The sequence below is a fragment of the Microcaecilia unicolor genome, chromosome 4 (assembly GCF_901765095.1).
Source record: "Microcaecilia unicolor chromosome 4, aMicUni1.1, whole genome shotgun sequence".
Taxonomy (NCBI): Eukaryota; Metazoa; Chordata; class Amphibia; order Gymnophiona; family Siphonopidae; genus Microcaecilia; species Microcaecilia unicolor.
In genome coordinates this window covers 317,081,734-317,094,745 of record NC_044034.1, presented here as the reverse complement: position 1 = coordinate 317,094,745, position 13,012 = coordinate 317,081,734, and the positions used below count along the sequence as shown (strand labels likewise).

General features: G+C 43.8%; 1 protein-coding gene across 16 annotated transcripts in view; it reads left to right on the top strand.

The window, feature by feature from the left end:
- AAK1 (AP2 associated kinase 1) overlaps positions 1-13,012 on the top strand; it is a 149,437-nt gene that overhangs the window by 63,280 nt on the left and 73,145 nt on the right. For all 16 annotated transcript variants that reach the window (XM_030201872.1, XM_030201873.1, XM_030201870.1 and 13 more), the window contains 10 exons: positions 3,580-3,661; positions 4,136-4,268; positions 4,429-4,532; positions 4,998-5,077; positions 5,392-5,546; positions 6,532-6,851; positions 7,431-7,622; positions 8,075-8,307; positions 9,295-9,452; positions 11,281-11,397. In XM_030201872.1, the coding sequence (XP_030057732.1) occupies positions 3,580-3,661; positions 4,136-4,268; positions 4,429-4,532; positions 4,998-5,077; positions 5,392-5,546; positions 6,532-6,851; positions 7,431-7,622; positions 8,075-8,307; positions 9,295-9,452; positions 11,281-11,397 (1,574 nt within the window). The remainder of the gene's footprint in view (positions 1-3,579; positions 3,662-4,135; positions 4,269-4,428; positions 4,533-4,997; positions 5,078-5,391; positions 5,547-6,531; positions 6,852-7,430; positions 7,623-8,074; positions 8,308-9,294; positions 9,453-11,280; positions 11,398-13,012) is intronic.

Below are 13,012 nucleotides of genomic sequence, written 5' to 3'. Positions count from 1 at the left end.
CCTCTCTTCCTCCCTCCCTCCCTCCGGCGCAGGCAGCAGTCTTTTCCAGCGTTCCTGGCAGCTGTAGCGATATACACGCTGCCTTCGGTCTGCCCCGGAAGCCTTCTCTTCAAGTTCCTGTTCCCACCTATGCGGGAACAGGAACTTGAAGAGAAGGCTTCGGGGCAGAGCCAAAGGCAGCGTGTACAACGCTACCGCTGCCAGGAACGCTGGAAAAGACTGCTGCCTGCGCCGGAGGGAGGGAGGAAGAGAGAGGAGTAGACGGAGACGCTCCTCTCCGTCCGCTTGGCATCCCTGCCATCTCTGTCTGCGTCCCGCCCGAAAGGAAATGACGTCAGAGGAAGGCGGGACGCAGATAGAGAGGGCAGGGAAGCCAATCGGACGGAGAGGAGCGCGTGCCTGCATGTGTTTTTTTTTTTTTAACTAATGGCGCGGCAGCGCCTCGCGTCGTTTGGGGGGGCACTGCCCCCCCTCGCCCCCCCCCCCAGTCTACGCCTATGACCCTTCTCCCACCAACTGGGTCCCGCTTGCCTCTGGGCTAGTCTCCCACTCTCAGGTTATTCCACAGTGATTTCTAGGATACTGGGGCCATACTCCAGGGGTCCCACAGTTCCTAGAAAGCACTCACAAACCCAAAAACACAAGCCAGGATTATTAGTCCAGGAGAGCACAGTCAATAAACCAATAATGATTATCACAGAACTTGAAAAGTTAACAGAAAAAAAAGGTGATATCAAACAAGCGCCATCTGCTGGCCAATTAGGAGAAACACACTTTATGAAATAAGTTTTCAGGCTTAGAAACCTAATGTTTCATCACAAGTTACAACTGAGGAAAAGATTTAGGGGTCATTGTGGATAACACATTGAAACCTTCTGCTCAGTATGTTGTGGCAGCCAAAAAAAAGCAAACAATGTTAGGAATTATTAGGAAAGGAATAAAGAATAAATCGAAGTATATCATAATGCTTCTGTATTGCTCCATGGTGAGACCGCATCTTGAGTACTGTGTAAAATTCTGGTTTCCACATCCCAAAAAAGATAAAAGTGAAGCTGGAAAAGGTACAAAGAAAGGTCAATCAAAATAATTAAGCGGATGGAAGGACTTCCATATAGGAAAGGCCCAAGAGGCTTGGAGAAGAAACAGCTGAGGGGAGATATGATTGAGGTCTGCAAAATCCTGAGCAGAGTGAAACGGGTAAATGTGACTCGATTGTTTGCTCTTTCACAAAGTACAAAGACTAGGGGACACTCCATGAAGTTGCATATTAGCACATTTAAAGTAAATAAGTTTTTTTCACTCAATGTATACTTGCCAGAGTAAGTGGTAAAAGCAGTTAATATAGCTGGGCTTTTATAGAAGGTTTGGACAAATTCCTGGAGGAAAAGTCCATAAACCATTATTAACGTAGGCCTGGGAAAAACACTGCTTATCCCTGAGGTTAAGTAGCATGGAATCTTTCTGCACTGTGGTACTACCAGGTACTTGTGACCTCAGCAAGATATTGGGCTAGATGGACCATCAGTCAGACCCAGTAGGGCAACTCTTATGTACTTATGCATGGAAGCAAAATGAGGTGTGGATCAGTCTTTCTGGACATAAAGTGACCATCCAGACATGTCATAATGTCTGCGTGAAGGTTCAGTAAGAACTCTGCTCTCCGTGGGAAGCTGTTGCCCTTTGCAGATCCAATGTTGAAAGAGCAGTACTGGTTTTTAGCCAAAAACTATTTGCTGACCAAATACTATTGCTGCATAAGTTCTTGCCTCTACTCTTAACATTTCATTATCCTACCTGCTGTTTTTCAGCCTTGCTAAAATGGAACTCTGTCGATAGCCACTAGGAGTAATTACTGTTTTGGTTTTATCAAAGTAATCTGAATCTAATACATAGGCTGGAACATTGACAGAGAAACCAAGCTTCAGCTAGAGTGACATTCCAGTGTAGTGACCTAAGTCAGCTCATGAAAGTACTTTTCTCTGAAGATAGAGTGCTACAGCTCCTACTAGGGGTAATATAGCTACTACTACTTATCATTTCTAAAGCGCTACTAGAAGTACGCAGCGCTGTACACTTGAACATGAAGAGACAGTCCCTGCTCCACAGAGCTTACAATCTAATTAGGACAAACATGACAAACAAGAGATAAGGGAATATTAAAGTGAGGATGATAAAATAAGGGTTCTGAACAAGTGAATAAGGGTTAGGAGTTAAAAGCAGCATCAAAAAGGTGGGCTTTTAGCTAGATTTCAAGACGGCCAGAGATGGAGCTTGACGTACCAGCTCAGGAAGTCTATTCCAGGCATATGGTGCAGCAAGATAAAAGGAACGGAGTCTGGAGTTAGCAGACCTGCAGAACTAAGAGTTATTACAGGTTTGGGGGGGGGGGGGGGGGAGCAAGGCACTCAAGAGAGAACTAAGCACTCACAGAATTAGTATGTCCGTAAAAAGACAGGTCCATAAAAATGTAGTTGAAGAGAAAAGCTTGTTCTCAACCTTACTGGTAAGTGTAGCACTATATAGTATATACACACAGTAAGTTTGAAGTTTGTTAGGATTGATATAACACTTATAATATCTAAGCAGTGTACAATATCATTAAAATATAAGAACAGGAAGAAAATTAGTTGAAACTGAATTTTACAGTGTTATTGGAAAGTTAAAGGATAGATTTAAAATATAAAGCAGAGCATCATGCTTTGGTTCAGGTCGTGCGTGTCCGCTCTAAATATATAGATTTAAGAACTTTTTTTTCAAGAGCTACAATATTTCTCAAAAAAAAAATATGTTTTAAGCCTGTTTTAAATTTCTGAAAGGAAATTTCCAGATGTAGGTAAATAGGCCTAGCGTTCCATAATGTAGGCCCAATAACATGAAAGAGAACTACAATATGTTTATAACAAACTTGTCAAAAAGAGGGTTTAGTTAAAAGCTGTTGGTTCGTCGACCTTAGAATCTGTCTGGGGTATAGGGAATAAGATGTTTTGTACTGTATACCTGCATAGAATATTTCTAAAGAACTACCCTGGAGTTTTTTTTCCTACTTTAAATGTTTTTATTAAAGAAGCAAAATACATCTTGCAAAGCAATACATGTAAGGCAAAATCACTCTACAATGTTGATCTTACATTTGATACCACAGGAACCGCCAAAACAGCAACCCAGTTACCCCTACAATTAAGCGCAAAAGCGCTTGGACTGTCAACACATAATCCCTACATCCAGGGGTCTACCCCTTCAACCCCTCCCTGCCCCCTGTAACTTATTGGAACATGTAACTGCTTCACATCCCCCCCATCCCCCCCCCCCCCCACACACACACTACCTCCCTTCCTCTTCCCCAGCTCCCACCCGATCCTATCATAGCTTAATTGTCCCCACCCACTCCTGGAGTTTGTTTTGTCATGTCACTGGATTAATTTATTAATGAGAGAAGACCCCCAACTTTTAAAGCTCTAGTGTGTTTGGCTGGTGAGCTTGGATGTGATGTATCCTCTCTTCCCACCCCATTCTTTCCTGTGGCTGACTCTAGAGTATGTTTTACTTTTAATAGTAAGATGAATATCTGTCCTTTTGCAGGTACACTACACTGTCCTATAGATCCCCAGAGATGGTGAACCTTTACAGTGGTAAAGTTATTACCACCAAGGCAGACATGTGGGTATGTATGAATCCTAGCAAACCCGTTTCTTGTTCTGCCATTGGTCCTCTGCTTTGGTCCTAGATTAGATGGATCCAGCATGCTTGGTGTGCATCTGAAGCCCATATGGTCATGAAGTCTCTCATATGCATTTGTAGCCATTTGGGCTGCCTGGTGCATTACACTTGTAGCATAGCTTAGTGTGAATGTAGCTGAGTTTGTGTCCCTATACATGTAAATTCAAAAATGGCAGACTGCTGTACTATGTACATATTATAACCTTAGTACCGCGTTCATTCTGGCCTTCCAGGATCTGTCTCTTATTCTGGCCTTCCAGGATCTGTCTCTTAATATATAGCCACTAAAAATGCCCTAGTGTGGATATTGGAAGGCTGTTATTTTTCAGGTTGAGTTTGCAGACTCCGTTGAGACACTGTTTGAGCGGCAGTGACGTTTTTACCCTGGCTGACTCTTCTCCCACTCTCCTTTCTGTAGGCACTTGGTTGCTTGTTGTACAAGCTGTGTTATTTCACATTACCGTTTGGAGAGAGTCAGGTTGCGATATGTGATGGGAATTTCACCATTCCGGATAACTCACGATACTCTCACGACATGCACTGCCTAATACGTAAGTGTTGCTCTTTATAAAAATATGTTGACCAACTCAAAAGCAATGTGTGTTTGAAAGAGCGGTTCGTTGGACAGGTATAATACCAGTTTTTTAGTGTGAGTTTACGGCATTTTGGTAGCACACTGACACATTTTGACATGGTTTTTCTTTTGTCTAGGTTATATGCTTGAACCAGATCCCGATAAGAGACCAGATATTTACCAAGTCTCTTATTTCGCTTTTAAGATGGCAAAACAGGAGTGTCCTGTACAGAACACACAGGTGAGTTGAATGTTCTTTGAGTGGCAGGGGTGGGGAAATGGTTTTATTATTTTTTTTTTTTAAATGTACGTCACTTTTTAAAAATTTTATTTTTTTATTGTTTATCACCGGAGATGGACATCAGCAATTGCTGATATTAAGTTGGGACTGTATGATTGAGAGGACTGGCACGCTGGTTTCAGAGAGGGCTAAACTGCTATTGCCATCTAGTGCTGGGAGGTTTCTATGATGGTATCTCAGTACAGAGACTAAGACTGTCCAGGCATGGATACTGAATTACCCTCTCACCTATTGGACTGAGAGGGGAAGTTTGTGTTACTGTTGCTTGTGCTGTAGCTCTTTTGGGACTAAATGGAACCCTTTGCTGTCCAATGTTAGTCCAGAACCTAAGACCTGGCTTCTACAGTCCTTGCAGATACTGTATGTAGAGTTTGCATTCAAGTTTATTTCTTTGAAATTTTACAGAGCTCTGCTATTCCTGCTAAGCTTCCTGAGCCAGTGAAAGCAAGTGAAGCTGCGGCTAAGAAAACTCAGCCCAAAACCAGGTGAGAACCATTCCCACCAGAATTCTCGCCCCCTCGTCAGAAATTTCTAACAGTTAAATATTGCAGTGATTCTCCTTTAAGAAAAAGAATGCAAGTCAAACCAATTTATTGTAAGGAAGAATTGTGCTGTCCCGCATTTGACTACCTAACATGTAGGAGGTATGTGGGTAGGGGGAGGGAAGTCTGTAGACTTATTTTTAAAATAAGCAAAGTTCACATGAACATGGATTTGAGGTGCACTTCCTGGTGGGGGGTAAGCAGGGTTACTTTTTAACTAGTGAAATGATCTTCGTATACCCCCTCCTCCCTTTTAGATTGACTGATCCTGTTCCTACTACGGAAACTTCTATTGCTCCTCGCCAGAGACCCAAGGCGAGCCAGACCCAACCGAACCCTGGGATTCTCCCTATTCAGCCAGCCTTGACTCCACGGAAGAGGCCCACTGCTCCAACTGCCACTCCGCCCACAGGTGAGAGAGCAGCAGAGATCGGGAAATGTGTCTGCATGTGAGGCATCCACTTACAATTGTTATTAGGTGTAAAATGTGTGCAGTGGTTGGGGGAAGGATTTTAAATATGTGTTTAAATTGTTCTTTTTGCCATTTTGGTGAGTGAGAGTGGGTTGCATCACCAACACTAGGAGTGTAGAGCAATTTGTGGAGGACCAGCTGGACACAGTTATATTGCAGTTTCCACAATATCAGAGTGATTCACCTATAATGCTGAGTGGGTATAGGGAAATGATCACTTCTGGATCTGTGGATGGTTTTATAGTCTGACCCTCATAGTGGCATTTTATCTATCTAATCCAGGGGTTCTCAACTCAGGCCTCGGGATACACCCAACCAGTTGTGTTTTCAGGATACCCACAATGAATATGCATGAGATATGCATACAGTGGAGGTAGTACATGCAAATTTATCTCACGTATATTTATAGTAGGTATCTTGAAAGTCTTCCAGACTGGATTGAGAATCCCTGATCTAACCAAAAACATAAAGGGCAAAACTGCACAAATGATTAGTTTTGTTTATTTTGCTATCAGCTGTGCTCCTGTCCATCTTAGCTGGTTTTACTTTGTTGTAGAGATGGGTAAATACTTTGTTCTCTTAGACTTCCACAGCAGGTGTCATGATTGTTGCCCTTGTCTGGATCTTGCAGCGCCATTTACTTGGACGCGGCAAGACCCAGACAACTGCAACAAAGCAGGTAAATAAAAGGAAAATGTCTTTCTTTTTTTTTTTTTTACTTGTAATCATGGACATTATTGGTGTCATTTGATTTTATTGTAATGGATTTTTTTTTGTACAGTTTTTTTTTAACCAACTAGATGCCCACAAAGGGCTGTATATCAAGTAAAAATAAACTTGAACATAAAGCAGTATATGGAGCTTAGACATTTGAAATGAGATTTGTAAGCTGATGCTTTTTTTTTTCCCAAAAACATTTTTTAAGGTCCCATAACATTAGCCAGTGGTCAGCCTACACTCCCTACAGCCATCTCCCAACCAAAACCTCAACCTCAGTTGAACTTGACACCCCAACAACCTCCACCTAAGGCAACTCAGCTTCCAGTGGCAGCTCCGGGGGTGACATCTGTACCATTGCCTCAACCGCAAACTTCAGCACAGGCTCCTCCCACACAGGCTCAGGCTCCTCCCACACAGGCCCAGGCCACACCTCCGCAACAGCTCTTCTTGAAGCAGCAACAGCAGCAAGCAGCAGCGTACTATCAACAGCAACAGCAGCAGCAGCAGCTCCTTCAGGCTCAGCAGGTGGGTGCATGCTTACAGTCTCACTTTAGGGGAGAGGTGGCAACCTAACAACTGGCTGAAATCTGAAGCAAGACTAGTAGTTCCCTTCTGTCTTCCCCTTGAAAAATGTAAACAAGCTTTCTTTAGCATCCATACCAGACCAAACCTCTGTGTTTTGTCCATTGATCAGCAGATGGCGACGGAAAAACAAAAGTAGTCCTGTGTAATTTGCACCTTAAGGACTACATGCAGCTGTAAAATGTTCAAGTTTCTCTGTCTCCAGGGGATGGCAGACAAGCCATGCAGATCCTGGACTGTTCTGAGGCAGCTCCAGCCCCAATTGCTTACCTGGATGTCAGAAAAGCAAGGGCAGGGAGGTTCATGGATGAGGCATGTGATCTTTTGCATGTTGGTAAGGGGGAGGTGGTTTAAGAGACTAGAAAGAATGTATTCACCTAAAATGAAAAGAAAAACTGAAAAGGTTTTGATGATGCCCTTTCCGTGCTCTGTTTTTGGCGGGAGCTGCCTGACTTCTCTCTCTATGCCCAGTCTAGGGCTGCTGTTTCTTCAGTACTTACCCTTAATGTTCCTGTGTTGCAGGTCCAGGCTATGCAGCAGGTGGCACAGCAGCAAATGATGCAGAATTACTATCTTCAGCAGCAACTGATAGCCCAGCAGCAAGCAGCCTTGCAACAGAAGGCAGCAACTGCAGGCGTAGCAGTAAGGCCACACACTCAGCTTCCCACTCAGCCACAGGGTGCAGTGCAGCCATCTCCTGTGCAGGAGCAGCCGGTAAGAACTAACAGCATGTAAGATCTACTACTACTAATCATTCTATAGCGCTACTAGACATACGCAGCGCTGTACATATTATATGCAGGTACTTCTCTGTCCATAGAGGGCTCACAATCGATAAGTTTTTGTACCTGGGAGCAAAAGAGGGTTAAGTGACTTGCCCAAGGTCACAAGGAGCTGCAGTTGGAATCAAACCTAGATTGCCAGGATCAAAGCTCGCTGCACTAACCATTAGGCCACTCCTCCCTATCCAAAAGTGTCTCTTGGCTCGTGTGTGAAATAGGGGAATATCACAGGACTTGACCAAAGAGCTAATGTCATTGTTTAATTCTGTAGCGATAACGTGTACTGACATGCATGTGTGTATATACAACAGAGCGGCAAGCTGTAGTGAGAAACAACCATTTACTGCATTGAAGAATGTGTTTTTTTTTTTCTTCAAATGCTAGATTCAGGCTCCGACAAGGCAGCTGCCACAGAAACCCCAGCCTGTCGTACCCCAGCCTGCAGCAGGACAGAAACTGGGTTCTCTTACCCCTCCGTCCTCACCAAAGACCCAGCGTGCTGGTCACAGGAGGATTCTGAGCGATGTCACCCACAGCGCTGTCTTTGGTGTCCCTGCCAGCAAATCCACACAGTTGTTGCAGGCGGCTGCTGCCGAGGCAAGCCTCAACAAGTCCAAGTAAGTTATGTAGGCTGTCAGAATAGATCCCCTGCTCTAACTGGTGGTGGAGAACAGAGAAATATATAAGGTGCCACAATAGGTCAGATTGCCGTCGCATCCTGTCTCTGACAGTGACTGGTTGGACTTGCTTGGAAGATGTTACACTATCCTCCCTCGTATGCTGTGTTAGGTTCATATAATACAGGTCACAAACTGCCAAGCTGGTGTTTTCTGTTCAAGAGAGTCTGCAGTTCTACATGTGAATATTCTGGAGAATTTTGAGATTCTTAGCATTGCATAAAACTGCAGCTAGACAGGGCTTTATTCAGATGTTAGAGAGCCTCAGGTGCATTATGAGTTAAAGCTGAGTGACTTAAGTATTATTATAGAACAGCTATCTAGAGGTGAGAGGGAGGCACAAACAGCAGCAAAGCCTGAGGATAAATGGAGGGAACCTAGTTGAAAAGAAAATGAGAGAACTGGGAACTGTGGCATATACCAGGAAATATATTGGGCAATCACCTACATGCTGTACTTCCACAGCCCAAAGCCCCCAAAATTTCTCACAGGCCTTGAGAGCTGGATGGAAGTCTCTTGCCAGATTAATCTTGAGTCACTCTGTAGCCAGCAGGGGGCAGTACAATAACAGTGGTCTTCCCTTCCCTAGTTTTGCACATGTACCCTTTTCTGAGTGCCTGACTGACTTCTGGCAGCCAGGACCTGAAATAAGTCTTCTGTTCTTTTGCCGGGGCCTACTAGACTGGATTTGTTCTTCATGTTTTATTTTTAAATGTATCCTGTCTACCTTCCAGTGTTTAAAGGTGGTGATGTGAGAACATCAGAGCAGAGCCACAGACTTCTTCATCCAGTTGGGGGTTGGTATTGGGACTAGGGTGACTATCTCATTTAGGGTGGACACTGGATACTGTAACTGGAGTGAACTTTAGCCTGTGTCTGGAGTCCACATTATAAGATTGGAATTTCTGACTGGAATCTTTTTTTCAGGTCTGCTACAACCACACCCTCTGGCTCCCCAAGGACCTCCCAGCAGAACGTCTATAACCCTGCAGACGTTTCTGGCTGGAACCCTTTCGATGATGACAACTTCTCCAAGCTGACAGCCGAGGAGCTGCTGAACAAAGACTTTGCAAAACTGGGGGAAAGTAAGTCGCCAAGCTTTTATCTTTTTCTATTATGGACACATTTGCTTGCTTTTGGAGACGAGCAAAAGGAAGGTGTGAATGGGGCCTAGTGTACTCAATGCAGATTGGGATTAATATAAGGGTGAGGGCTTTAAAGAAAATTCAGATTTTTAAATTGGCGATTCCCGACCTTTATACTGTGGCATAGTATCATGTTTCTCCCCGATCCTGGGAGTGGCACACTATTTCCTTCTATCTCGCTTCCCTCGGCATCCTTTTCCCATCTGGATAGCTTCCAGCAGGAATTGGTCGAGAAGCACTTGTTACTTGCCACTTTCGCTGCCTCGGCAGTTCCAGTTTCAAGAGGGGCTCCATAATCTCATAGACCCCTCCCCCTTCCTGCCCCAGCATGGCTTCCATTTCAGAAGGAAAGCTGGCAGAGGAGGTGGTGACTCCCGCTGCTGGTGAGAGGCCATGAAACAAGGGGCAAGAAGAATAGAGAAAGCAAGGCTTTAGCATTGGAGTTAGCCACAATGTTTCATACGTAGATGCACAAATATTTGTGACACCCTGAAGTTCCCCTGTGGCCCACCAGTTGAGAACAAATGGTTTAAGTATTAATGGTGAAAAGTGGCTTGATTACAGTTCTAAGTATGTTTAGGCCGTAGAATGGTGGACTAGAGGTCACTTTAAGCTGTTAGATGTTTTATACCACTAGACCAGGGGTTCTCAACCCAGTCCTTGGGACACACCCAACCAGTCTGGTTTTCAACAAACCCCACAATAAATATGCATGAGAGAGATTTGCATGCATTGCCTCCATTATATGCAAATCTGTCTCATGCATATTCATTGTGTGTATTCTGAAAACCTGACTGGCTGGATGTGTCCCCAGGACTGGGTTGAGAACCCCTTCTCTATGTATACTTTTACTGTCTCTTAAAACCCTCCAGTGTTGGTAATCCCACACTTCACTCTTAATATGGCCTAACCCTTGATTTATCCCTCACAATTAGAAACCTTTTGCTGATGTCTGACCCAAGTCTCTCCTCCTGTGGTTTAAACTCGCTTCTATTCAACCATTTTATAGTCTTCTTATAATTTTATTTGCCTTCCTTCTAGCCTCAGTTTATGTAAATTGGTGAGTTAGAAGGTTTTGCTCATATCTTCTAAGTTAGTGACAATTCAGACACCTGAAAGTAAAAATAAATTTCACTCCCTGGACAGGTCCTGAGACATGCAGCTGCCCTCGCGACTTCCCAGTTTTTCGTTTCAAATGGAAAAGCAAAGCCCTGGATGCATTGAAAATGTAGAAATGGTGTAGAATTTTGAGCAATGCTTTCCAAGTGAATGGAAGCTGTCTCTGACCTGGAGGCATATTTTCAAAGCACTTAGACTTACAAAGTTACATAGTAATCTATAGAACTTTGTAAATCTAAGTGCTTTGAAAATGAGCTCCCTGGCCTTGTTAAAACAGCACTATCATGACATACTTGAATAATCCTGTGTGGCTGCTGTCAGCCGCATGACTCCATGTGTGGCAGACTAAGTTGGACCTGTTTTTCAGTTTTGAATATTTGGTAGATTATGGCAGTGCTTCTCAACCCAGTCCTTGGGGCTCACCCAGCCAGTCATATTTTCAGAAGATCCACAATGAATAAACATGAGAGATTTGCATTCACTGCCTTCTATCTCGTACGTATTCATTGTGGATCTTCTGAAAACTTGACTGGCTGGATGTGCCCAAAGACTGGGTTGAGAAACACTGGGTTATGGGATGGGAGTTTCCACAACCCTGGACCTGACTCAGCCTTTTTACCTGGATTGTTGTTGTCTTTTGGTGTTTCAGGCAAAGTAGGGGAGAATCTCTGCAGTTCAGCGGAAAACCTGATTGCTAATATCCAAGCCACTCCAGCCGTGACCCAAAGCGAGGCCTTTGGTACATCTCAGTTTGCATCCACTTCGGGTAAGTGGGGCTGTGCTGTTTCACATTCCAGATTCAAAGATGTGTTCCCACTGAAAATGCTCAAACCTGTGTGCTCATTTGGAGCCATGGCGTGGTCTGTGTTTTGCGGTTTAGTGTACGCCTAAAAAAGCAAATGGAGTTTTTTGGATGGGGCTGGAAATACCATGTAATAGGATCCCAGTCCAATAAATTGCCTGACTGCATGATTTAGTGCCGGCTTTTTTTTCGGTCTCTGTGGTAGTGAGACTTAAGTACTTTGGAATGTAAAATGAGTTGACCAGCTATTTGTGATGGGTGAATGAAGTGTAGGTTCGCACAAGTTTTGTCGTATGAAACTGCAGTAACAGGCTTTCCCAAGATAAACTGTTTATCACGTGGTAAAATGTGTTGTGCGCCAATTGCAAATAAATGTATCAGCACCTAAATCTGATGCAACACAGCAATGGTAATGAGCAGATGCAAGCAAAGCAGTTCATTTTTATGGCAAGTGGCACAGCTCACAAAATGCGAAGTGTGTTATGTTACTGTGGAAAAATTAAGTACTTTGAGAGAGAGTCAAAACTCCTTGCCTCCATTCAGCAGTATTGCTAGGTTAAGATGCCATCCTCTCTGCCCAAAATCCCTGGTGGTCTATGGAAGTTTTTTTATTTCAAGGATGTCTGCTTCCTACAACACAAGCTATCCTAATAAATAAAAGAAAACGCTGCATCTTTAAATGACGCCCTCACTGAAAAATTCATCCCCAGAATACCATTTAAAGAAACTACAGGGTTCGGTAAAAAGTATTTGTACCCACTTGATATGAAAACATCAAAGCAAAATCACCCCACTGACCTGTGGGTTAAAGTGTCTAAGCTACCTCCCCCAACCCCAGGCATAGAAATAAATAAAGAATCCATTCCACGAAACCCCATCCTGTTGTAAAAATCCACCTTTGGTGATTATCCCCAGCTTACCCCAGAATTCACAATGACAGAAGGGGAGCAGCAGAGATTCCCCACCTTTTGCCTGCTCTGTTGCCGTAATGAAAAAAAGAACTCCCTTTCGGCTCGTAGGTCATCTGGCACCATTTTGTATCACAGCAATCGTGGAGCAGGAGCAAATGGAGATTATTTCTGCCTGTTTATTCTCAATATAGAATATGGGGTAAGCTGGGGGGGGGGGGTGCCATCTTTTAGAGGTGAATCTGTGCTGGCAGGGGAGCGGGGCTTCATTTAGGGATGCTGTGTGTTTATTTATTGTTTTTAGTTTGTGTTGGGAGAAGTAGATGTTTTGGGGACACTTACTAACCTTCATGGACCACCAAGGATTTTGGCCAGAGAGGGTGGCACATATCAAAGAGCCTTGTTTCTTTAAGTGAATGACCCCCAAGATGGGACTGTCATTGCCCATTTCTGGCTATAGTGGCACAAGGAACATTTTTGTGGTATTTAGTAACTTGTAGGCACTGTAATTTAGTGGTTTTCACATAGAATTTCATGCAGCAAGTCAATATTGAAATGCACTTGAATAAATAGGCCCCTCCTATCTGCTGCATCAAAAGATCATTGACCACCACTTTCATCACTCTTCCCCCAGCTACCTGATGTGCGGTTGGTGCTGTTAAAGGGAGGAA